The sequence below is a fragment of the Wyeomyia smithii genome, chromosome 2 (assembly GCF_029784165.1).
Source record: "Wyeomyia smithii strain HCP4-BCI-WySm-NY-G18 chromosome 2, ASM2978416v1, whole genome shotgun sequence".
NCBI lineage: Eukaryota > Metazoa > Arthropoda > Insecta > Diptera > Culicidae > Wyeomyia > Wyeomyia smithii.
The window spans coordinates 61,084,975-61,112,001 of NC_073695.1; the positions used below are offsets into that span (position 1 = coordinate 61,084,975).

General features: G+C 41.0%; 2 protein-coding genes across 4 annotated transcripts in view; one reads left to right on the forward strand and one right to left on the reverse strand.

Moving 5' to 3' along the window:
- The first annotated feature begins 6,925 nt into the window (after window positions 1-6,925).
- The window catches only part of LOC129723807 (HIV Tat-specific factor 1 homolog), a 133,175-nt gene continuing 113,073 nt past the window's right edge, over window positions 6,926-27,027 (forward strand). Inside the window, exon 1 of the mRNA XM_055678248.1 lies at window positions 6,926-7,085. The gene's annotated coding sequence lies outside the window, so the exon portion shown is untranslated. The remainder of the gene's footprint in view (window positions 7,086-27,027) is intronic.
- LOC129723806 (X-linked retinitis pigmentosa GTPase regulator) overlaps window positions 7,196-27,027 on the reverse strand; it is a 33,434-nt gene continuing 13,602 nt past the window's right edge. The window contains exons 1-6 of one of the 3 annotated variants that reach the window (XM_055678245.1): window positions 24,327-24,359; window positions 22,466-22,833; window positions 9,685-10,008; window positions 8,931-9,095; window positions 7,384-8,862; window positions 7,196-7,331 (exon numbers count right to left, since the gene is read on the reverse strand). In XM_055678245.1, coding sequence (XP_055534220.1) covers window positions 7,258-7,331; window positions 7,384-8,862; window positions 8,931-9,095; window positions 9,685-10,008; window positions 22,466-22,478 — 2,055 coding nt within the window. In that variant the 5' untranslated portion in view covers window positions 22,479-22,833; window positions 24,327-24,359 and the 3' untranslated portion in view covers window positions 7,196-7,257. Of the gene's footprint in view, window positions 7,332-7,383; window positions 8,863-8,930; window positions 9,096-9,684; window positions 10,009-22,465; window positions 22,861-24,326; window positions 24,360-27,027 lie in introns of those variants that run through there. The other 2 variants (XM_055678246.1, XM_055678247.1) reach the window with 2 other exon arrangements.

Below are 27,027 nucleotides of genomic sequence, written 5' to 3' on the forward strand. Positions count from 1 at the left end.
TAATTTAAATATGTTTTCGATACTAAACTAGTTAAAAGTTGTGTTAAAAGTCGTGCACATTCAACCAATCACAAGCTCGCTTCTTGTTTGCTCGCGGATGGATTTTTGCTTTGGGCTATATAATAGCCTGTGTCGTCTCATAGCAGTCATCAGTTAACAAGTGAAAGGCCACCAGGCCGGTCTTGTATAATCAGCAGCGGTGGCTGATTCCAGCGGCCAAACTGAGCTGCATCAGAACCAGAGCGGTGTGGTATCAGGCAGCAGCGGCGGAGGTAGTGGGAAGCTGCATTTCTTCATTCTGTTCGGTTCTCCTTCGATCTGAGTTGGGTGAAAACAGCCAGAAACTGCACGAGCCAGCACCGCCACTAGGAAAGCTACCGCCATTTAGTGTGTGTGCAGTGTGCACATATAGCGTATGTGCATCTGTATTGCTATGACATTTGCGATGATAGGAATGGCGCTGTTGCGTGTGTATGGCTAGCTATAGCGTGTGTAAGACACTAGCATGTGTAGCATATTATGGCTATTGCGTGTATATCTTCAGCGTGTGTACGGATAGTTATAGCTTGTGTGTGGATAGCTGCTGCGTGTGTAATGATTAGTTATAGCGTATGTATGGATAGTAATAGTACATGGTTGGATAGCTTATGCGTGTGTATAGATAGTTGTATCGGATGTATGGAAAGGAATAGCGTGTGTATGGATAGCTATAGCTACAGCGTGTGTATGAATAGTTTTAACGCGTGTTTAGATAGTTATAGCATGTGTGTGAATAACTAGCGGGTGTTTTTCGAAGATTATTATTGTCATTGAAAATATTAAAACGTCTTAACGAACACAGTTGTGAATTTGAATTTACAGCAGCGATTTTCACTTCTTCAGCCAGTCTTTATTCATCGAGGAAAAATTACTACCTATGAATGATCAACACTTATTTACTAGAAATTTGATTTAGATCAAAACGGGCTCTTTTGAGTATCATAAATTATTGGTAAAAAGAGTTGCAAGTTTTCTCAATGAGCATGCATTAAATTTTCGTTTTTGTTTCTCGGTGCGCTATTTTGATTTTGTTTCTCGCACACAGAGAAAGAAACAAACTTGTCGCTATCGTGAAAAATAACAAAACAATTAGAAATGCTCTAAATCACAACTGAAGAAGTTAAGATATTTTCCTGTCACTCGCCCAAACCTTGATAACAACTACCGAAAAACGTGTGATTGAGCTCTTGCTATATTGAGTTATTGAACCAAACGTTTTTTTTTTTCAAATACATGAAGTTATATGCTGGGCTGGAACTAGCATGAGTTTTATCGATTAAATGTCAAACAATTTTCAAATTTAAAATTTTCGGTTGAATCGTTCTGGGCTCCAATTTCAGATAGTTTCGTAAAGTTTGCTTTTTGCTTAGATAGGAAAATTTTACCAATTCGCTCAATTAAATGATTGTCTTGGTAGTGCAGCAAACAAAGGGTTGATTCGAATATGTATGAAATGACAGCGATTAAATAAAAGATATCCATTCTTTAAGTATATATTATTATTTATAACGTTTTAACGTCTCAGCATTCAGAAATGCACTGTTAGATAAAATTGCAGCAAATACTAGAGTTGCAATTCTCTCTATTATTTGTTTTAATGGAATATAAGAATACCGTAGTCCAACGTCATACGGTCGTGTCTTGAATACCACCCTCCTACTTTTTTGCTTTGTCGCACTAGACTCGATCAATTGGTGCGTACATTTGTTTGTCTGAGAAGAACGGGCCGTCGATGAGAACATGGTCAATTTTGTTTGTTGTACGTTGGTCAGGTGATCTCCTGGTGGTTTTGTGGATGTCCTTTTGGAGAAAGAAGGTACTTCGGACTGCCAGTCTACGGGATGCTGCGAAGTTGACGCATCGCTGGTCGTTGTCGATGTCGATATCTTTTTTACCGATCTAAGCGATCATGTCCCCGATGACGATCTTGATGTCTCTAGGCGAGCAGCTATCGTAGAGTTTCTCCAGCTGCGTAGAACGTTTGTTTCTCTATATCGGGTCGTCCTTCGTGAGGGCAGTGCACATTGAGGATAGTGTAGTTGTAGACCAGCCTTTTATTCTCAACAAACACAACCTATCGCTGATCGCCTGCCATTCGATCGCACGACTGTGCATCCTGCCTGTAGGAAAAGGAAGTGGTAGGGGGACAATTGGCAAGATGAGCACCTGAAGCTTCTTATCAAATTGTTAGGGCAAAGTGAGCAAAAAGCTACTAAATACATTTTTACTACATAGAGTAAGAATAATACTCAAGAGTTGCTACATTGGAAATTGAAGAAAAAGGTTATTTGAATATTTATAAATAATTTTCTGAGCCACTAAAAAATATGATGCTGGTCGCGGTACGGGGTAAATTGGGCATACCTATGGGGCATAATGGGCATGTTCATATTTTTCGATTTCAAGCAAACATTTCCTGTTTCACTATTTATACTCCAAAACAGCTTACTTTTTTAGCTTTTTTCAATTTGAAAATTATCTATGAATTAGGCCGCATATAAAAATAGGTTGTGGTCCATAGAACACTACCATGCGGTTGAAGAAATAATAAAACATGACAAAATTTAACTTTAGGTAACTTTATTTTAATGATTTTCAACAAAGGTTACATCATTGCATACATCCTGTCTCCTGCTGGATCGAGAACACCGTTGCATATCGCCCCAAACTATGCTGCGACGAATCCGTGCGACGCAGCCTTAAATGTCGGCCTAACGTTTGCCGTGGAATGCCGTGTGCAATAGCCGCTCGGTTCACTGACATTCGATGTGAAATAACCGCGTCTAGAGCAGTGGCCAATGATGACCGTGACCATTTTTTGCGCCCCGACAACCGTTTGTAATTCCGTACCATTTTACTATGAACTGCCGCTAGCACAATGTTTACTTTTTTGACAGCACTTTCTGGTTTGTAGGTTATGTTTTCGTGCATAGGTATGGCAATTTTGCCCCTACCAGCGAAGCCCAATCTACCCCATGAGAAACACTTATGAAAAAAAAAAACTGTTCTTAGATGATGTTTCATTTGAAAACACTGCATTATTTATTATAACTGTTTGAATATCAATAACGATTACCGAAAATAAACTTTCGAGCCTAAAACGACATATACGCATGCAAAAACCCTTATTTTTCGCGCTTGTGAGCTATAATATTATACGCGAGACGTGCATGAATGATACAATTGTTATTGTGTAAAAGCGAATTTGTTTTCTCCAGTTATTTTGAATAAAATTACATCTTCAGATTAATGTCAATGATTCAAATTTATAACAGTTCCAAAACTACTGCCAGAAACCTTGAAACAACATATGCCCATTCTGCCCCGTATGGCGATCTTGCCCCTTGTTCCCCTACAGTAATAATGTTTTCTAACGGAGGGGAAAAGCGCAAAATTAAACAGTTCAGACATTCTTTCGGGTAACAATGATGTGTTTGAACTAAGAATATGGGAGAACTGTCACGGAATAATATTACAACACGACTCTCTCTTTTTTTTTTAATTTTTATTATTGTACCACTTCCTTTTCCTACACTGCCCAGCACTATAAAGCCGGTATCCAGCTTATTGGTTGTTCTGCCGCTCTGGTAGTACTGTGCCCTGCGGCCACAAATCCGCCGTACCTTCTCTCCTTTCCGGCAAAGCTCCTGGAGCGCAACGATGTCGAATCGGCCGGGTTCTAGTTAATCCAGCAGAATCCGGTAAGCACCCGGGGCGTTCAGTGATCTACTGTTACATGTACCGAGCTTTTCTAATCGTCGTCCTCATTTCGTCGGCTGCCATTGCCGATTGTTCCAGTTCGTATTCAATTCTTGATTGTTCGTGGTATGTTTAATTGGCGTGCTGCTTTACTAGGGCTGCGATGCCTAGTCTCGCGACGGAGCTGCCGTCTTGGATGTAGCTGGCGAGACGCCGCATTTTGAAGTTCAACCGTCCGCTTCGAATCAGTTGCTGTTTGAGCCGCTCTTATCCTGGGGATCAGACGTTCAGACAAGCTGCTCTCTAAGGCCTCTGCCATGCTTAACGCCAACGCGAGCGGTCGGGCGGGATTCCCGCTGTAGGTTGATGAACAGCCGTAAGTAGAGCTGTTCATTAACCTACGGCGGGAGTCTCGCCCTATCGCTCGCGTTGGCGTTCACCATGGCAGAGGCCTAAGGAGAACATTTACCCCTTCCACAACTAAGTTCCCACCGGTTCACCGATCTTCCCTTGGTTGCTCGTATTCCAGTCGGTACCGCATGGAGGTAGGGATATGGCAATAGGGGCCGTTCAATAATTACGTAAGCAAATAGGGTGGGAAGGGGGGGGTGCAATTTTCTTACGCTGTTTTACAGCGGAGCGAGGGGGGGTGCATGGATTACCTCACGTAAAACATTGTTAATGCAGCTGTTCAAATAACCATGTTCATGAAAGTGCGGACCAGGCATGGGGAAACCACAGCACTCCAAATCGCATGTGGCCCATCTGCTAACAAACACACCACGCAGGGCATTTCGTGTTACCCTTCGTCGCGAGCTCAAGACAAAACACTGGAGAGCCATTCGTAAACACGCCAACCGAGGATTTTTAACTTCGGCACATGAGGCAACCGAGGGCTCGCAGTTTCGGGAAACACCCAAGCATTAGTCGCCACGAAGAGATTGACAATGGTATAATGATGGATAGTTGGATGTTAGCCATCGCATACAACCACCTGCAATATTTTTTTCATATATACTTTTGAAAAAATGAAGCGTTTGAGAAAACACGTGCGGGCTCCCGAGGGCTCACGAAGTTGAGAACACTCGGGTTTGTGTTTGCCGAATCTTTCGAAGGGCTGTTTTATCTAGAACACTGCGGGTTTTTCGTTTTGTATACGCACTTAAGGGCAATCTAAATACCCTCCGTGGCATCGCTTGAAACACACACGCGGGTGGTGTGGTGGGTTTAGACATGCCTGGTGTGAACGGTAAAATTCATAAAAAGAAAATTACGGAAGGACGATTAACTTGAATCAAAACGAAGTATTGTGCTTGCTTCAGGATGATAAAACTATAATAAAAGTCTATATATAGTATATATAGTAAGATCTTATTAGGGGGAGGGGGGAGTCAAAAAATCTTACAATATCTTACAAGGGGGGGAGTTGAAAAAGTGGAAAAATATGCTTACGTTATTATTGAACGGCCCCTTATGCCTTGGACCACACTGAAGTCTATTTTATGCCACTAGTACGGGTGTATATCTGCTGGTACGCACTGCCCAGCCGTTTACCAAACCTAGCTCTTCTAATATCAAATCAGTGTTGCTGAAAGAGGTTGGCGGACGCTGGAGGACGCTGTGGTCATCTTCGGAGCTGTGGACATCTTCGAAGATTCAATCCCGATTGAAGTGATTTTTTCTACTGTTACGACACTTTCTTACTTCTCTGTTTTTAAATGAAATGTATGAAAACAAGCCCCCCCCCCTATAAATTTTCCTTTGTTGAGCCCATGCCAATTTCACATGTATTTTCTTGACAGTAATCAGTCTACTAGATGCTGCATAAAAGTTCTAACCAGTTGCATTGTTATTAACGTCAAACACATCCATTTAACGCAAACATCGCAAGAAAAACAGTGTCCTGAGTATATCAGCACAGATAACAGATATCCAAACTAGAACAAAAAACTCCAGAAATCGCGTGTAAGATTTTAAATATTTGCTCGTTTGAATGCTAACGACATCTTTCTGCAACTTGCGACTATGACCACTTTAGTGATGGCAGCGCTGGATCATAGTCAAAGCTGCCAGACGCATGATAATTCTCACAAATAGTAGAGTCGCTGGTTTTGCAACGATATAACACTGTTTTTGTGAGGTTTGTGTTTTTTTTTCATATCAACAATAAAACAAACAAATTCATCGCAAATGTGAACTGGGATTGAATAAAATTGTCGATTATGTACAAATTACGACTGCTCAAAATTTCTACATTAAAAAACGGCAACGCTTCTTATTGCAATAATATCGATAAGAGCTGGAAAACTATCGATTTTATCGAATAATTGACCACTAAGTGTTCTTAGCGCCACCATACTGCGTATTGCGACATGCTAAAAAACATTGCATCTTTTTACACATGAAGCAAAATTAGCTTGGATGTCTGTTATCTGTGACATCAGCCTTGGCCAAAAATTAAACCGCAGACAGACGTCCAAGCAAGAACAACATTGATCAAAATTTCCGTGTAAATTTTCAAAGTAAATTGCGTTATAAATCACTTGTACACTAGCGCCGCCTGGTGACCTTATCGCTACAATACATTTTTTTTCACTGGTGCACGAGGCTGGCGGTACTGGTAGCGCTATCTGGTTACGGATTGCTACTACAAAAAACTTTACACAAGTTTGGAACTCAGCTTGGACATCTGTCTGCGATTAAACCTATCATCATTTTCCTAGTTCTGAAGTTCAAATCCAGAAGTCGCACGGTCGTTTTTAGTTTCGAGTTGAATCGCCCGGTTTGCACTGCAGCGACAACTAGGTGTCAAAAGTAGCTTTTGTTTGCCTATCACAGTTGCAAGCAATGTTGCATCCCTGATTTACTTTACTGAAATTGCTGCACCTTATAATATATCATCATATTGAAATGCACCAACGATTGTAACCCTTGTAGCTGCCAGATTTGCAGAAGCAATTATTGTTTTGAAAAGTGGAAGTAATTATTATTCTATCTTATAGTGCCCAGCAATGTGAAAAGTTATAAACGACTTTCTGCAGATAGACTCTATAAAATTTAAATTTCAGTATTGCATGAATTTCTTATTAATACAGAGTTGATCTTGTTTGTTATCAATCTTTGTTGAAACATCAATTTGAAAACAAAACTGGTGACCCTGTTTTTGACAAGTATGAGATTTGTTTATTTTTTGCGTAAGTTTTGATCCGACTGTGTTGTCCGAAGGAACCGGCGAGTAAAAGACACTAAATTCGGTGCATATTTATACAGTTACATATAAGTTGTGTTGTTCAATCGTACGGGAGTTTAATCAATTGCTTTTTGGATACTCGTGGTAGCATAATAAGGTAAGTTTACGCTTTTGCTTTATGACTAAGAAAAACGTTACTTGAATAAGGTTAGGTTAAGTTATTGTACGATGTAAACAAACATTTGGTAAATGTTTTGCATCTGAAAACGTTTATTACAGAATGTTGATTGATTCTTTCGAGAAGTGTTACGTTAATACCATTTTATTTTTCACATAACAGCACAAACCTTTAGAGGTGGCTTTGCCGGTTGATTGCCCATGCTGTGTTTTGTGTATCTAGCATCTGCAATAAATTTTATCAATAATAAATGGTTACACATACGAAAAAAATATACCATCATCCAGCACAGAACCAGCATTACGGCAGCTAACGTCCCTACTTTTTGCCTTGAGGTCTTTCCAAAGTTTCCTAACTTTTTCTTTGCTTTCCAGTTTGCTGCCCAGGCTGAACTTTCGATTGTTTGCTTTGTTGTTATTGGAATCATTTTGGCTTCTGTTGGTAGCTTTGACCGGAACGTACCTGTCAGTGGCATCATCCTCATCATCGAAGGTTGATTGCGAAGAAATGCTTCCATTGTCATCGTCACTGTAATCGATCAGCTGGCTAATGTTCGGCGAAGGGGCTATTCCTAGTTCTAAATTATCTCTCATCATGCCCCGTTGTAAGGGATGGTTAGGATTAAGATATTGTTTCTTTCGTTTACTGATTGCCTCGCCTAAACCCCGATCGTGGTTCTCAACCATTGACGTTATGTCCACACCGTTTTCGATAAACTTCACATCATTGGCTTCGGTTTCAATCTGAATGCACTCATCTTTGGACAGCTCCTGAGCAATCCGCTCTTGTCGCAGCCGTCGTTTTTCTTGCTGGGTGAATTCTTCCGTTCTGTCAATCGTAAGTGTGGGCATAGGAGTTCCGTTACGAATTTTTTCTTCCTCACTTTTGATGGCGGCTTCGATAGTTTCCACTGCTTCATAAAAGTCAACATCAATCGCTGGCGAGGGGAACTTACGTGGAAAAGCTTGTACCAGCGAATGCTCCAATCCACTGGCGGCGCTAGCAACGGTGAAATGTTTGAATGTTACTAGCTCCCGGAAGTGATCGGTTGGCGTGAAAGGACTGTCGGTATCGTACGTTGTTAGAAGCCGACCGTGGGTAGTTACAAATGAGGTGAAGTTGGTTGCCGGTGCGATTTGTGCAGGGAATTCGTCTTTGCGAAGCAAATTATCAAGCAGTTCCAATCGTTCAAATCGCAGATCTTCAATCTTCTGAACACGATTTGAGCGATATACTTGTTTGTTATGAAGTAGTAGAAAAATGACATCATTTCGGGTAATTTGTATTGTGATTACCTTTGCCGGGAGGGTAACTTCGGAGAGTTCTCTTATCACTGGTATGGATATCTTTTGAAATTTCCCGCTCAAATAAAGTCTGTTCGTTTGGGACACCATCAGGGTGCAGTAGTTTCCGCACTCGGTCAGCTCTATTCGCTCTTCCACACCAAGCCGATCCGGTTTGGTCAGGATTTTGAGAGAATCTACTCCACCCAACTGCTGGTGACTGTTGTAGCCCCAGCCGATGCAATTTCCGGCGCTGGTTCTAGCGACGAAGTGGCAAAACCCTGCGCTAACGTCGGCTATTCGTTCGTCCTCTTTTTCTAGACATTCGGAGAATTCGGTAAGCTCAATCGGTACGTCGATGTACTCGCTGTTATCAACGGAGCATTTTTTCATTTTACCGGCTTCCGTTAGAGAGGCCACTTTCGCATTAAACGGGAAGATGTTTTTACCGGCGTAAAAGACTTTACCATCCTCTAAAACGATTGATCAATGGGAAATTGTTAGCATTCTAGTAATTGCAAACAATATTTAAAATTCTTACCGGTAAGTATTAACGAATATCCGTTGCCTCCGAATCGAACGTCTTTCACGCGTTGCTTCAGCCTTTTCATGATTCGAACACATGACGGTTTAAAACAATCTTCCGTCGATCCCAGACCAAGCTGGCCGAAATGATTGCGACCCCAGACAAACAGCCGACCAGATTCTTTGGGAAACAGAAAAGAAAGGTTAATATGACTTTTATTATAAATAGCACTCGCTGATGATAGCCATTTAAAACCCGATTCGTCACTTTGGTTCTACATGCCAAACAACGCATCGCATTAAGGCAAAATGGAGAAATGACAACCGTTGTGAGTGCTTAAGAAAAGAAATGCTTTTGGCCTTGATGGTGACTCTTGTCAGTCCGGACTAAAAAACTACGGTACTAGAAAATAAATTAAGGGTCCTACATTCAACGATTCGCCTATTCGTTGGCCATCAATCGTATTTACATTCGTCGTCCGAAACAAGTTTTCACTGACACGCTCACCGGACGGATATGCGTGGGCTGGACTGGCACCGATTGTGAGCCTCTGTGGGACTGCTATGTTCTATCATCGTTTAATGTAGATTTTACATGCGATTTCTGCTAGTTTCAAGGGCACAAACCCGATTCATTCAGATTACAGTTACATGCGATCATGTTTACTCTATGCGACAAATATTACGATTGTAATCGTCACTTGACCGCCCACTGGTGGGCCATTTATTTTGTGCTGCTGTTTGAAAACAGAAGAAAAATGGATACTAACCGCAAATTATACCGCTCTGGGTGTTTCCACAAACAATTTTCACCACCGGATCATTCTTGATGAAAAAGTAGCTCTGCTGTTCCGCAGGTGGTCTGGACGGGCTTGGCTCGTTCGATGTGTGCAGGGGTTGACTATCCGTTCCGAAGCTGCTACCGGCGGTGGCTGTCATCATCAATGCATCGCCACCAGATGAGGATGTGGAGGAACTGTACTGTCTGTGGGGCGGTTTCTCATGCGCAACTGGTGCTAGTAGCCTCGTTTGTCGGATGGTACCGACGTTACTGCCCAGGTATGATTTCCCCAGAGTGAACACGGCTCCGGTTTCTGTGCGACGAATGAATTCAGTGTTTTGTTAGTGCATTTGCATTCAGGTGAGGTGGCATCGGTGTCGGTGTTGGGAAATGAGAATTTATCAATTTAATATGTGTGTTATCATAAAACTCAATGATGGTAGGACATGAAACAATTATTCGTTTTCGTTCGTGAACGTCTCTAACAAGCATTGGTCGGCACTGGATAATGAGTATTATCTCTGTAATTTATTATTTGGTTTTGTGTCAAGTCGAAGCTCCAGGTTGTTCTTTTTCAATTAAAATCATTATCTAGTCTAATTCGTTATACTAAAAAAATCATTCTTCCAAATGAAGGCAGTCTACCATTTATTATATGGTTTGGTTGGTTTAAGTTTATAAGTTTCGTTTTGATTTTCCTTCAAAAGACTTTCTGGCAAATAGGCGCGAAAAACGCTAATTATACAAATGGTATGATGACTATTTTTTCTAACTGAATATTATTCGAAGAAATCTGCAAATTGTTTGAATTTTACTTCAAATATACACTACCAACCATAAGTTTGGAATCATTTTACTGAGTATTGCAAGTTTAGTATCACCTGGAATAGGAAGATATCCTGTTTATGACGACCTAGGGAGTCATCTGTCCCATTTACAAAAAGGGCGACAAGCTGGAGTGCCGCAACTACCGCGGTATCTCGCTTATCAATGCCGCCTACAAACTACTCTCACAGATCCTGTTCCGTCGTCTATCACCTTTATCCAGGAGGTTCGTGGGTCAGTACCAAGCGGGTTTCATGGGAGCCCGTGCCACCACGGACCAGATCTTCTCAATCCGACAGATCTTACAGAAATGTCGTGAGTACAACGTGCCCACACATCACATCTTTATTGACTTCACGGCGGCCTATGATACAGTCGATCGAGAACAGCTATGGCAGATCATGCACGACAACGGATTTCCGGATAAACTGACTCGATTGATCAGAGCCACCATGGCGCAAGTGATGTGCTACGTGCTTGTTTCGGGGATACTCTCGAGTCCCTTTAAATCGCGCAGAGGTTTGAGACTAGGTGATGGACTTTCCTGTTTGCTGTTTAACATCGCCCTTGAGGGTGTGATCCGGAGGGCGGGCATCGACACGAGGGACACAATTTTCACAAGGTCTGTTCAGCTTCTGGGCTTCGCGGATAACTTCGACATCATATCACGTAACTTTGCGACGGCGGAGGAAACTTACGCTCCCCTGAAAGCCGAAGCTAGACGGATCGGACTGCGGATAAATGCTTCGAAACAAAATACATGCGAGCGAGAGGCTCCAAGGAGAACAACATCAGCCTCCCAACTCAAGTCTCTGTAGACGGTGATAAGCTTGAGGTGGTCGATGAGTTCGTGTATTTGGGGTCACTGGTGATCGCCGACAATAACACCAGCAAAGAGATCCAGAGACGCATCCAGGCAGGAAATCGTGCCTACTTTTCACTTCGGAAGACACTTCGATCGAATCGAGTGCGACAACGCATGAAGTTGACGATGTACAAAACCCTGATAAGACCGGTATCCTCTACGGGATCGAGACAACCTAGAAAGTTAAAGGTTAATGGTTTCTGGATGGTGGACAGTGGTGGTCCTCAGCAAAGTGATCGGTCAGTGCAAGTAGAAGGTCAGTGCACGCAGTTCATAGTATTTTGCAATAGACAGTAGCGTAGTAATCGACGTAGATGAGTTCGAGGGGGTTGACGAATTTGTGTACCTCGGATCATTGGTAACGTCAGACAACAACTGCAGCAGAGAAATGCACAGACTGATAGTAGCTGGAAGTCGTACCTACTACAGACTCCACAAGACCTTAAGGTCTGGTAAACTTCGTCCCGTACCAATTGCACCATGAACAATCAATAAACAATATCACTTAACATTATTGGACCGATTGGATGTTGAAACCAAGGCGAAACTGCCACTTACGGCGAAAAAAAGAGTAGAAAGAGTTGCACCAAGATCATACAATCGATACGACCGATAAAAGTGAAACGAGCGTGCCACTAGTTTCATAGAGAACCCTATCAAATGGTGGGAGTAAATCGCCTGCAAGGTAGACAATGAGTGCTCGAATCAGGGGGAATTACTGATGGGGTGTTAAATACTAATATTTTGACAGTCTGGGAAAGGTTGGTTTCACTGATCAGTAAACGGAAATAATTATAGTATGGAAATCAACGTCAAGAATTTTACAAACGGAAATTAAAGGAAATTAAGAAAATTCGAGGCTTGGCTAAACGAGAAAAAAATAACTCGATCTTTCCCGTTCAGACCGCCGAACAGACAAGTCAGAAATTTCTAAAAAAATAAGTCAGTGAACCATAAAAGTTAATTTTATTAGTGAATTCTAAAAAAAAGTGAATAAATTTAACCGTTGCAAAATGAAGTGCATTCTAAGTTAGTTTGATATTTTCCAGATTTTGACCTAACAAAAAGTTATTGATTTAATTTTATTATTATTTTATCATTATTCAAAACCGTGAGTCCAGTAAATTGATTGAATTCTAAACGGTAAGCACGCGTTACTAAAAAAGAAAAACGAATTAAATCAAGTAGTTATTTTATTTTTAATTAAAAAAATTGATCAAATTATAACAGAAATCCAAACGTGAGTCAGAAAAATCAAATTATTAGTGAGGCAGAGCTAAATATAAGAAAAAACAGTTTCGTGAGGTAAATTGGTGGAAATTAAATATTGTGTGTGTTGGGTGTTAAGTTTTGGCCAGGATATTCGCTTCTTCAAAGGCGGACGACCCGCAGATTAGCGGCCCACCTCGGCCAGCACGCAAACCTCTACCATTTGTGGTTATCGTGGTGCAATTGATCGGACTCGGGCGATCCCCTGGTGGTATCCTTGGCCTCGTGGCTGCGTGCCACTAAGGGTACACCAAGAGTGCGTGGTCAACGGTAGTAGAGTTCGGCCTCGCAAAGCACCACCCCGCCAACACGTGGATGCCAAGAGTCGCGAGTGGCCTGTCAGGGGAAAGACTACCACAGCTAGTGCGAATCGCCCGGACTCACGTCCCGGGAAAGAATATTAATCAGTCCTGATCAGCCCGCCTTCCATCGGATCCGGTGGATACGCTGAGTAATCCACCCGTTGAGACCTCTACACCAATGGGACCTCGTGTCGCCACCACTCCATCGCGGCGACCGAACAGTAGTAAACCCGACCCAACAGGAGAACGACCTGTTCGTTCCAGGTAACCTGTAGCATCGAGACATGCTGTAAGTACGTCCGGACCTTTTTATTAAACACCGACAGAATATAGTGCTATAGTGATCAAGTAGCAGGCGATCAGCGACAGGTTGTGTTTGCTGAGAATACAAGGCTGGTTCCACAACTACACCATCCTTCATTTACACTGCCCTCGTGAAGGGAAACTCGATGCAGAGCAACAAGCGTTCTACGCACAGCTGGAGAATCTCTACGATAGCTGCTCGCGTAGAAACATCAAGATCGTCATCGGGGACATGGACGCTCAGATCGGTTGGGAAGACACATACAAGCCGGTGATCGGCCCACACAGCCTCCGTCAAGTTCAAAGCTTTCCGAGGACTGGCAGTCCGAAGTACCTTCGTTCCCCGTGAGGACATCCACAAAACCAACTGGAGATCACCTGACCAACGTACAGCAAATCAATTTGACCATGTTCTCATCGACGGCCGGTTCTTCCCAGACATCACAAACGTACGCACCAATCGTGGTGTGGATATTGGCTCGGACCACTACCTAGTTGCGGTAACTTTGCGCTCAAAACTGTCGACCGTATACCACGCGCGACCTAGCCGAACTCCGCGCCTTAACATTAAGCAGATTCGGGACCCCCAGATTACGGAGGAACACACGCAACAGCTTGTTATTACCCACGGTGGAGGGGCTTGGTGCATCGCCTCTCGAGGTCGGCTGGTGCAGCATTCGCACAGCTTTCGAGGAGACTGCAACGGCGCCACTAGGAGTGGAACAAACGACTGGTATGACGGGGAGTGCGAGGCGGCGGTGAATGAGGAGAACTAGACCTGATCGATATACCTGGGTAGGTCAACGAGAGAGAACAAGGCCAATTACACTGTGCTACAGCGATTTAGAACGTTTGAAGTGACCAAGTGTAGGTTGTAGGTCTTGTTGAGTGTAACATTCGCGCATACTAGAAATTTTCCAAACACCCCCAAAATTTGAAGTTTTGGTCCAAATACCGTTTTTTGGACCTCAGCGCATACATTTTTTTTAACACAGTCATTTCTCAGCGGATTTTCAATGTTTTAGCAGTTTAGAAAAAGGGGAAAAGACAGAGCTTTTGAAATAATTTCTAGTATGAGCGAATGTTACACTCAAAAAGGCCTACAACCTACACTTAGGCCACTTCAGAAGTTCTTACAATTTTTTTTCATTGGGAGCAAAGCAAAGTGTTATTGCTACATTCCGATTCGGAACTTCACCTTCTGTTTATTATACATAGACTTTGCAGCCAACTGTTGAGTGTACAGGACAATTGTGGGGCTAGCGCTATGATCCTACAGACACTAACAGTCTCTCCCGAGCCGAGACTCGAACCTACGACGACTGGCTTGTTAAACCAGCATTGTACCTGGAGACCAGCTCATTTGTAGCACAGTGTTATAAACGGGCACGGAACGACATGACCACGATTTTCAGACGAAAGAAGTGCCAGCAAGAGGATCGTGAATATGAATAGTTAGAGCAGCTGTGCCGTGTCAGTGATACGCGGAAGTTCTATGAGAAGGTAGACCAGTTCGCAGAGGCTATGTGCCGCAAGCCGACATGTGCAACGAGGCGATGCGAAGCTTCTCGCGGTTGCTAGCGAGGTGATCGACACGTAGAAGGTGTACTTCAATGGACACCTGAATGGCGATACAGTAAACAAAAGCGGAGCAGGAACTGACCTAGGAGCACTAGCAGCAGATGACTGAGTACCAGCCCTCGATGTTCATGAAGTTCTTTGTGAGATCGGGAAGCTGAAGAGCAACAAAGGCGCAGGCAAAGACGGGCTGCCGAGCGAGATCTTTAAACATGGCGCAGAGGCGCTGTCTATAGTGGTGCAATGGGTCATTTCCAGGGTTTGGGAGAAGAACAAGCTGGAGTGCCGCAAGTACTGCGGTATCTCGCTAATCAATGCCACCTACAAAATACTCTTACAGATCCTGTTCCGTCGTCTATCACCTTTAATCAGAAAGGTCGTGGGCCATTACATCTTCATGGACTTCACGGCGGCCTATGATACAGTCGATCGAGAACAGCTATGGCAGATCATCGTGACGGTTTCCTTTACCCGGACATGGATTATTCGAGTTTCCATACTAACGCTACATTTCTCCTGGATAGTTACAGCTCAACTACACTCACTCAGATTAATCATGTTACCAACAAGAATAGCCGCACTTTAAATCTGTGCTTTGTGAGCACCCGGGACACAGCCCCTTCTCATTACCAAGCCCCTGCTCCTTTAGTAAAACTGGTTCCTCACCACCCACCTTTACTGGTTACCGTAGACACCGAATTAGAACATCATCTCGACGCTACGCTCGCCACCGTGTTCTAGGCTTTTCAAAATGCCGACCATCAACGTATAACCAAATTTTTCTCTCAGGTCGATTGGAATACTATCTTGGACTTCGACAACGCCGAACACGTCGCTTAAACTCTCTCCAATGTGCTGACTTATGCCAAAAAGGAGCCACCATCTTGCGTCTTGACAGCCGTGGCAAACGAGAGAAAATCGGCAGTTGGAATCAGAAAATAGAGCTGCCTTGATAAAAAAAAATTACCAGGCACCGTACACTGCCACTTCAACGTCACTATGCGAGAATCAACCGCACTTACAAACGTGTAGCGAAACGATGCTTTCTCCGATACCAACAAGAGTAACAAAGGAACAGGGTGGCCAGCGAACCGGGAAAACCTGGAAAACCGGGAATTCGAAAGTGAACCGGGAAAAAGCCGGGAATTTCAATACTAAACCGGGAAAATTGTCATGTTTTTTTAACATTATTTTTTATTTACTACATGCTTGGGATCTGTTGTATGAGTTCAACACGCTATATATTTTCTGCCATCTCACAACCACTGGAAGACTCAGGGAACCATTTAGTTGGTCTCGGAGGTAAGATGCTAGAGTAACTAGCCGGTCGTCATATGCTAGAATCTCGGCTAAGAGAGACGACCGTTAGAGTCAGCGCTAGCCCCGCAATTGTTCTGTACACTATCAGTTCGCTGCGATTGTTTTTCTCTAATTTGTCTACCTTCTCATTTGCACTGATTAGGGCTTCAACATCAAAACAATCATCACTTTACAGGATCAACGTCTAATTTCATTTATGTCTGAGTATGTTTCAAAGTTGTGTACCGAATTGTTCATAATTGACGTGAAAATATTCTTTAAAAAGAAACAAGATTTGAATCTTAGGTTAAAAATCGCCAACAAAAACTTACAAAACCCAGGGAAGGTTAAAACTTTAAATTACTAAAAAATATTTTGAAGACCAGAGAAATGAAGAATGATTCCAATCAGGCTTTATATTTTAACTTGAAACAGGCAAAAACTAAACTATGATAAAAAATATCTAAAACCCAAAACAAGTAACGCCTCCACCAACCACCAACACCATAGGTGTCGATGGTTGTGTGGTAACGTTATCCACTCACACTCAACCAAAACTAATAAGATTCAATCCTTTAGAGATTTTCTGAGGCGAATAATCTCTGGATTCTTCTATCGCATGGGAAATTGAAGCCATTGGTGTCGGTCTGTTAATCAACGGGCCGTTAGTTAAGATTCTAGTTGGAGTCGCCTCGCCGGGTGTCGGGGATTGACACAATAGTGGTGGAAAAAGACCGACAGAAAATAAGCAAAAATAAAAAAAATAGGTTACGATTTTTATAGGTTACCCATCCCCGGCGGGTGATGCCATATGGCATCACCTGACTTTCGAACTTTGATTTGAGTTCAACAATTGGTCGGCGTGCGACCAGACCGAACCAAGCGCCAAAAACTATATTTCGAGTAATCGGCGATCAAAGTTTAACCACCCCGTATGTTTCCTGCAAACTGCTGCTAAGAAATTTTGTTATAATACCATTATAAACTGTTCAAATGATTTCGTTTTATCATGAAAGATAGATTATCAAATTTAACATCCACTGTTGTCAAAAACTCAATTTTTAAAAAATGGCGTCTTGGTTCAGTCTGGTCGCACGCCGACCAATTATACTTGAAAATTTGCACGATGATACTATTCAGCATTTTTAGAGAATAGATTGATGTTTAATATGCAATACAGTTTGTGTTAATTATGCATATAGTTGATTAGTAATAAGAGTTTAAAGTTCATTACTTGAGGTAAAAACTGATTTTTCTCCACCGGGAAAGGGTTAAGCTTAAATCCGCTTGAGAAAATGTCTTGAGGCCAGAAATTTCAAAAATCGATTTTAATGAATTTACGTTTTCAAAGACCAGAGGCAACGAAAATAATTTAAAATTCAATTCAAAATTTATGAAATAGTATTGCAGAGGCTCAAAAATGCAGAGCCTGTCTTTGTTTTTTTTCTCAAATTGCTTGCATAAGCCTCCAAAATCAGGAAGACTTATTTTTCAAATAAAAAAGTCAAAACTATAAGGGCCATAGCGAAAATTACTCGCTTCAAATAAACCTGGGAAAATACCACTCAAGGATAACAATGGTATCAAATTAGTCCTTTCTCTATTGTCAAGGCAATGTCTGAGACTCAAGAGATCCTTAAGAAAACGGAAAAAATATTTTGAACGACAGAAATACACACAATTGTTCATAATTCAGCTCACAATTGCCATGAAACGTTTACAGAGACTAGAAAAAGATAATAAATATGTCCAAATATTTCTGGAGCTCTTCGATAAAAGTCAGCAATGAGATTTAAAACATAAAAAAATTCAGTTATAATATAAAAGTAATAAATTTAATATTTAAATATATTTTTGTTGAAAATTCGGAAATTTAGAACGCGGATTCAGAAAACACAAAACGAGCTTCTTATTTAGCTCAAAAAGGCAAAAATTGTTTCTAAGTAGCAGTAAAATTGTATTGAAGCCTGAAAGTAACTAACAACATCAATGTAAAATCAATTTCAAAACTGAATCTAGAAAAGTGTGTGCAAAAATTTATTCTCAAAAAAATTTAAAATTGCCAAAAACGGCTATCATCGCAGTTTCAGGCAAGGCGAAAAACTATCTCGATTTAGAGTCAAAAAAATGTGCTCTAACTATTTTGAAAATTCTGAAAAATAACCAGAATGTTTTCTCTCATTCACTAAAAATGACTGTGAAAAAGTTATCAGAAAACAAGAAAAAAAAATACTAAAAATTTTTAAAGTCAAAGCGCCAAATGAAATAATAATACATATTAAAACCCAAATTCTCTCACAAATTTATTTTGTCAATGAATGAATGTGGTTGAACTTTTATATTTATGCGTTTTAAAACCGGGAAAAACACCAATTTCTAACCGGGAAAACCGGGAATTTGAAATTGGAAACCTGTTGGCCACCCTGAAAGGAAGCTCAAAACTCGTCCCAGGCAGTTTTGAAAATTCGTCAACCAGCAGCGACACGAAGGTGGCATACCGTTTTCTATGGCACTCAATGGTAAAGTGGCATCAACCCTGGGCAGAGTATCTATCAGATTTCCTCCGAGAAGTTTGCTAGTGTGTTTAGGCTCCACAGTCCGGCAAAACTTTCAACATGATTCTCCTGAACACAGCGATGGTTCCCAAGGCTTGCCGTAAACTTAAATCATCTCAACCCGGGGCCTGACGGTATCCCATCAGTGTTTCTTAAAATGCATATCGAAAACTTGTTATCTGTATTCCAGCTATTGCTCTCGGTGTTTTCCCATTCTGTTGGAAGTTAGCTTACATGTTTCCAGTACACAAGAGAGGCAACAAATACGACGTGGGTAATAACAGTGGCATCACCTCGTTTTGCGCTGTCGCCAAATTGTTCGAGCTTGTTATTATGGAACCATTACTCGCTCACTGCAAGCCTTTTATTAGCACAGACCGACATGGATTTACTGCTGGTCGCTACACTACCACTAATCTCTTGTGTCTCACTTCATACATCACCAACAGTGTGTCGAAACGTGCTCAGACGGATGTCATCTACACTGACTTGACAGCTGCCTTCGATAAATTGAACCACCGAAAAGCTATCGCTAAACTTGACATATGCTTTGCTTTTATAACGTGATTCCACGTTTTTATAAACAACGGAAAAAGTTACCAACCAATTACAATAAATTTCAATAACAACCTATGGAACAGCTAGACCTTTCATTCGAGACTAATTTTGTGAAAATCGGTCCAGCCATTTCTGAGCAAAATGGGTGAGTTTAAACAGCCTCTGGATAACATTTATTCACATAACTTTTGAACCATATGTTCAATCGTTACAAAATTAATAGATTAACGGTTTTGGTAACAGCTCGTTCATTTGACATCAATTTTGTTCAAATCGGTTGTGTAGTCTCTGAGATAATGATGTTTCGTGGTTTTTACATTTTGATACATAACCTCTAAACTAAAAATCCGATTACGATGAAATTTAATAGCAACATATGGGGTAACTAAACCTTCCATTTGGAATTAATTTCATGAAAATCGGTTCAGCCATCTCTGGGAAAAGAGAGTGAGAAAAAAAGTTGCACATACACACACATACATACATATATACAGAAAATGCTCAGGTCGTCGAGCTGAGTCGAGTGATACCTTTATATGAAAAAGGCAAAAACTCACCAGAAATCGTTCAAGACTTTTTATAATCGGCGATTTCAACACTAAACACCAATCATGGAATAATTCTCAAAATAATTCCAATGACAAAATTTTATTCATGGTTCCTGTTCTAGGTACCTTTTCACCTTTAAACTAGCAACGGCCAGTTCATATTTTTTTACAGAATGATGGCGATTTCTTTTTCAGTTTTTGCAAAATCAGTTATCAAATATTAGAGCATTGTGCTAGAATGAATTAATGTGACATGTCACATTTGTGACAATCGGATTTTGTCCAGCTAATAAAATATAGGCACAGACAAGATAATTGATCTGTCGCCAAAAAAGCTTTTTTTGCAAGGCTTTTAGCAGTGCAACCCTGTTGCGAGGTAACCTTTTTGTTGTGCATCTTTCTTTTTTTTATGAAAATATGTAAATACCCCAGTCTCCGATAAAAACTGTGAGTGGAAAACGACACTCTCGGTTATTCCGTTTCCGTGATTTGCATCTTTTCTAGTGCTGTGAACAAGGAAAGTGTAAGGAAACAGTAATCAAAAGCAGAGATGGTAAAAGTTCATTCTACTCGCTAGTATTGACAGGTATGAAGGGTTTACATTATCAGGACCTGTACATCTAACGACCAACTGCATATTCAGACTTCCCGTGCACGCGCTTTTTTTTCAAGCGACGAGAGAAATCTTTCTCTCGCTCGTAGAATTTCCATGCATGTGCGACGAGACGAGACACGTCACATGCAATTTGCAGGTTGCTCTTTCGCTTCTCTTTCGGTTTGGATTGCGATGCGCAAGGCGATGTTACATCGCACTACGAACTGAGCGAGACGCCCGTACGGTACATACTTGATACAGCTCGTGAGACTTTCTCGTGTACACAGACTTCCTGTACACGCGCTGAAAAGACGACGGGTTTCTTTTCTTTTTTTTCTTCGGTAAGAGACTGCGGCGCACCACACGTTGTCTTATCGCTTTACGAACTGAGCGAGACGCCCGTACTGTACCTTAGTGAAACTGTATATTAGAGAAATGACAAAGCACTCACCGTTGAGGAAACTGTCAACATCAAAACGGGCGAGCTGTATAATTTTGCATTGCCGTTATCCGTTTTGATGTTGACAGTTGCCTTAACGGTGAGTGTCTCTGCGTCTTTCTGGTGTATATAGCGAACCTATACATTAGAGAAATGACAAGACACTCACCGTTAAGGCAACTGTCAACATCAAAACGGATAACGGCAATGCAAATTTATACAGCTCGCCCGTTTTGATGTTGACAGTTGCCTTAACGGTGAGTGTCTTGTCATTTCTCTAATGTATAGGTTTGTTAGGTGCCGTACCTACATACGATATATGCCGTCAGACCCTTCTGAAGGTGTATTAATCGGAAGAATTCACAAAACTATATTACTACGATCAGATTATCACGAACCTTCAGAACCTGATTTGCAATATCTATACACTAAGGTCGCTTTTACGCGGTTTTTTTACGTGGATTCCGGAATTTACGCGGTATTTTTTTCTTGCGGATTTCGGTTCCTCTTCACTCGGATTGCAGAATTTACGCGGTTTTTTTTACGCGGATTCCGGAATTCACGCGGTTTTTTACGCGGCATGTATCCCCCGCATAATAAGCGACTTTAGTGTACTCAATTCGAAAATTCTATCCAACATCAACATGTACTAGAAAATATAAACAATTTCAATGGTTTTACTATTTTTAACTCCCGAAAAACTTATGTTGTAATTTCAAACCACATTTTTTATCCTTAGAACTACAAAACAGAGTTCTATCATAAGATAGTCAATGACATCTAAACCGACTAAAGGAACACTTCTGTTAACCAACGAAACACTCTGCATCCGGTGCATTTTCGTACCGTTAGCATAATAAGTATAGTAACAAAACGTTCTTAATTCATGTTAACAAAAGTCGGATGAATTAATCATAGAATTTTGAATTGATAAATAAATAAACTAGGTTATATCATTGATAATTCTAACGGTGTTTTGATGCATGCTGTGTTATAGCGTAAATGAAAAAAACATAAAATCCCCTGCCTGTTTCCTTCTGCGCAAAATCAATTTCCTTCTCGCACCATTAGCGCAAAGCAACATGCGAGGAAAGCTCGCGAGACGAGCTCACGAGAATTTGCACGCAAGCTGTCTCAAGTACGCGACGCCCATGCACCGCACTCGTTAAGTTGAGAGACGAGATATCTTCGTGTACGTCGCAATAAAAATTCCCATGCGACGAGACATGACTCGTACGAATGGTAAGTTTTCTCGCTCGCACGCTGCACACAGCACGAAGCGACTGAATGAGAAACGAGACTTGTAGCGCAAAGCACACTGTCTCTTCTTTGTGCGAGCGAGATTTCAAGAAGTCTGTGCATATTCATAAGTTGAGCCGATTCAGGCGCATAACTAACGCAGATGTAACACGCTTTTCGAAACAATAATATGCTGTCGAAATACTCTCGACTAGTGGATAATAAGAATCAATATGATTTTGGTCATTTCTCATTGTAGTTGCCAATTTTCAATCATTGAAAGTTGAAACTGTAAATACTTGCTGTGCAGGCTTGTATTACCAAATGGTTTACAAAAATGTTCATGTTCCCATCCGATTCACCGTGCCTTGTTCTTCTGCAATGTTAGTTCGCACCTGGAATATCCATGTTACCGTGTATTTTCCACGACGCTCTCAGCAGTTGAATCCTTTCTCACAGTCTTACACTTTCTACCAGGTTTTTATTATTCAACACTCCGTTGCTAGCTTCTGTTGCTGCATTTCACTTGTTTCTAGGAATGCCACCAGCTTTAAAACTGTCACTATTTAGTTCATCACTGCTAAATTTATTTTCACTTTCCCTCGCTTGGTAGTCCGATGTTCTCCCGTTGGGATGCGGTGCGATGTTAATCCTGCTGTGGCTAGTTTGGTACTGATTGCGTTCGAGTCCGGTTGTGGTGGACTGTTTTTGTAATCGCGCTCTCGGCCACCTTCCGGTCGTCCGTTTCCTGACGTGGTAGGTCCTGTTATGTCGGTGTTCGTCAAGGCGCGGGGGGTTGCACCGGTGAGTGGATTGAATAAAAACGGTAAATAATGAAACACATGGTTGTAAGGGAAAAGCTGCCTGGGCTCGGTTGAAGGGGTACTGGGAGCTTCAGTCTGAACGAAGAATCGATTCCAGCTGGTGCGGTCGGGGTTATAACTAATTGCCCTTGTTGGTCTAACGTGAAAGTGGAGAAACACCTGTCTCAAGGAAATTGGAAGGTTGTCGAAGAAGTGAGGCAGGAGATTGAAGGTTTGGTTTTAATTAATGTGTAAGTTGGCCCAATTTTCAAGTTCTTAATATATGGTATTAACCTGTCTACTACATATATGGAAACAAATTTTACCTCTTTTAACACTGATTTAAGTTATGAAAAAAGTGTTGTTTGTTAACGCTTCAAATAACACGAATCATCCTTGATGATAAAAATCCACTGAGTCACTCCATTCCTGACCTATGAAATGTAAATAAATACTGTATTTTTTGTTTTGCTGCCTTCACTACAATTAGGAAAACACGCAAAAACGACTGTCCGTCTAACAGTCAAGGATTATCGTTCGTGTTTCACTTTTCACCTCAAGTGCACTTTCTCGCGACAGCCATATATGCAGTAGTCATCTAATACTGGATTGCACACTTTGGTTGCGACTAACTATAGGTTTGGGAAGCTATTACGAATTTGTGAAAGGTATATTCACAACACGGCGACGGCAGAGGAATTCAAGCAGTGCCGACCGCTGAAAGTACCTCATTATGTAGGCAGTAAATGGGGTCAGATGCAGTCGGGCTACCGTGTTTTTGGGAGCCACATAATTGCGGAGGTTCTTCACCCATCGATTCGTTTGATGTGGATGTATATGAAAGTCACAACTGGTTCTATTCGACTGTTCCGTGCTTTCGAACAGCTCACCGACCTCCGGCTCCGGTTATACCTACATCGAATACTCCTAATCTATATGCAACGTCTATTTAATCAGATATTTTTGTGGGTTGACAATCCTCGCGGTGACGGGGAGCGTGGTGTAAAATGTTTACCGTCAATTTTCTTCTTGTGGCTTGTAATAAAACTTTCTTTCGTGGTTTGGCGTTGACTTATATGTTACTAATGCTTCTGAATGCAAATCACAATGGGCTTTCAAAGAACGCCAACGTTCCTAGTGGAATTCGAAACACACGAATACTGCGTTGTGGCACTACGCTCCACTTCCGTCTTCATTGCTCGACACTGGCTTTAGCACAGACTGAACCTTTTCCCATGCAGCCCCTGCAGCCGCTAAAACTTATTAACTTCAAATGGTAGACCAACTGTTTGACCTTATTTTTCAGTTTTCCTATGTTAACAGGAAAATGAATGCATCTAAACAGGGTAGTAACTAATATGATTTAAGATGGAAAACTGTCTGTTACTGCACTGAACTTTAATGTTAAAAAAATCAAAACTAAGTAACCAACGAAGGAAATATTTTTCCGTACAAGCCTTGAACTTGCAGTTGAGTCGTTGCACCGCGCCCGTAACTAAAACAAATTGCGACGAACTGGTGTCTCCGGAACGGAGCTGGCCTACATGCTGGCATTTGGTTGTTTCCCCTAGCAGCATTCGAGGTGTTTGGTGTTGCCGGCTTCCTGGTTGTCAGGGTGTGAAGGAACGTGTAGACGTTGGTTGTGCCGTAGGGTTCCGTCATAACAGCCGTTTGCCGGTTTCTAGTGCGGAAAATTCTACGAAGGTATGCACTGTGGAGTATGGTGGTATTTTTCTTGTTGTTTTCTGATATTTTTTTTTTGCATGGTTGAAAATGTTGCAACTGTTGTTCATTTATACTGTTTAATGTGTGAGTGTCGCTTTGAAATAAATGTTTCTCTCGACCGTCATGAGGAAATTTAATAATTCATTGATGTATTGTTCGTTAAATGCATTTATTTCAAAATAAGGAATACAATATTCTTTGAGAAAATAGCACGCAATGGCATATATAAACATACAGTCATTAACAGTTATTGTTGTTTTAGGGTGTTTAGGGTCTGGAAAATTTTGGAAAATTTGGAATGATAAGGGAATTTGATTATATCTGAAAAAACCTCAAAAGTCGCAGAATTAACCAAGAATTTCACCCCAATGATCTTATTTTTCTAATTTATGTGTACCTATTTGAATATTCATTCCCTCCTAGTTCTGGGCCAGACGTAAATCCGGCCCTGCCTGGGAGCTCACCCTTAAAATGAAAGTTTAGGGTGTCAGAAACAATCTTTACTATGACGCCTGTTTAGAGAGAGCACAGGTTCACTTTTTGAAAAAAGATTGGTTTTCGAAGATTTTTTTTTTGGAAAAAAATTCTAGCACTTCAAATTTGTATAGAGTTTTATGTCTTAAAATTTCCAATTTTTTATTAGGGATTCTTTAGAGTTTCCAGATTTTTCTTTCAGAATAGTACAGGATCCTAAGAATGATTTATAATTTTTTACATTACCGAAAAAATTTACTTTTTTTTAATATTCCGGCATTCAGTCGTTTAAAGTGGGTACCGTACATTGAGCCATAAAAGGTTGAATACCTTTTTAAGATGGGAAATGTATTAGGGAATAACTTTGTCGAAAGCAGAATAGGGCTATCTTTCACCCCAACAAAGTAAATCGTATTATACTGCGATAAAAAAATGCACTTTGAAAAAAGTAGGAGGGTGGTATCCAAGACACGACCGCATAGTTGACGTAGGACTTCAATAGTTTTATATGTCCTTTTGAGGCTCTGCTCGATTTGAACTCGTTTTACTTCTGGCACGGTTCGATTTTGGCACACAATAATCACATTTTTTTGTTTTCTTGATTTTTTTCACCAATTTAAGCTCAACATACTCCAGAAGAAAAGTATTTTGGTTCTTTATGTTGCCGAAGCGGATGACCGGAATCGGTAAAATGGTTCCTGTTCCTGATCATGATCAAAGCAGTACTATGCCTCTAATTTTTAGGGTGGTAATTTTAAGTATCTAGGTCGTCAGCCAAAATTCATCAAGCGATACCTGAAACGACTTGGAACTAAAACTAGTTTATTGGTGGCCATATCAACTGTTAAGGTCGTCATAGGCCACTTAAATAATAGAAAAATAGTCATGAAAAGAGAACCGTTAATTTTTGGTATGGTTCGATTTTGGCAACAGCAAAAATTCTGGCGTGTTGCCAAAATCGTAAAGCAAAGCAAAGCCTTGGTGCTACATTCCGATTCGGAATTTGACCTTCTGTTTACTATACACAGACTTCGCAGCCAACTGTTAAATGTACAGGACAATTGCGGGGCTAGCGCTACGATCCTACTGACACTAACAGTCTCTCCCGAGTCAAGACTCGAACCTACGACGACTGGCTTGTTAGGCCAGCATCGTACCTCGAGACCAGTTGGGGAGTTGCCAAAATCGTACAGGGTCTGTATTTCGATTATTCATTTGCAGCACTCTAGTTTAGAAGAACAAAATATTCTCTTTAACATTTATGAAAAGCTTTCATTCTGATACAGTCAATTTTCTTCAATACGCGAAAAGATCTAAATTGAGTACGATTTAGTAGAAATTCAACTTCTTTCTATATTTATTTGTCTTGTGAAAGACAACTCACTCACCGACCACGAAGCGGCAAACATGTCACAAAAAATTTTCCTGCAGTTACAAGTTCGTGGAAAAAATAACGATAAAGAATTACATTTTTCAGTCGAAAAAGGAATATTCACAGAAATTTCAACATTGACATAGAATTTTATGAACATGTTAACATTCAATTCAGGTCAATTTAAACATTTTATCAGTAAACAGAATCAGAAAAAAAATTTAATCAGTTTCAAAAGTCAATTGTCTATTATCTTTAAAAATAAACCGGACTCGAATGATAAGCAACATTAGCCTCAGCAATTAATGTTTGCATGGTGCTGTACAGTTACAAGTAAGGTAATATTTTGAAGCTGCTATTGTCAAAAAAATCTAATTGGAAAATACAAATGCCATACAAATGTGGGAACTCTAATATCAAGATGAAATGAACTTGGTTTTCCTATATACCGCCACCGTGGGATTGTTATATTGAACTAAATTCATTTAACTAGCAACCTATAATCATCAGTACAGCTCGTTCAACTATCTATTCAAAGATCTGTGAGGAGCACTTTAGTTTTCTATTGTTTTTTAAATACGCT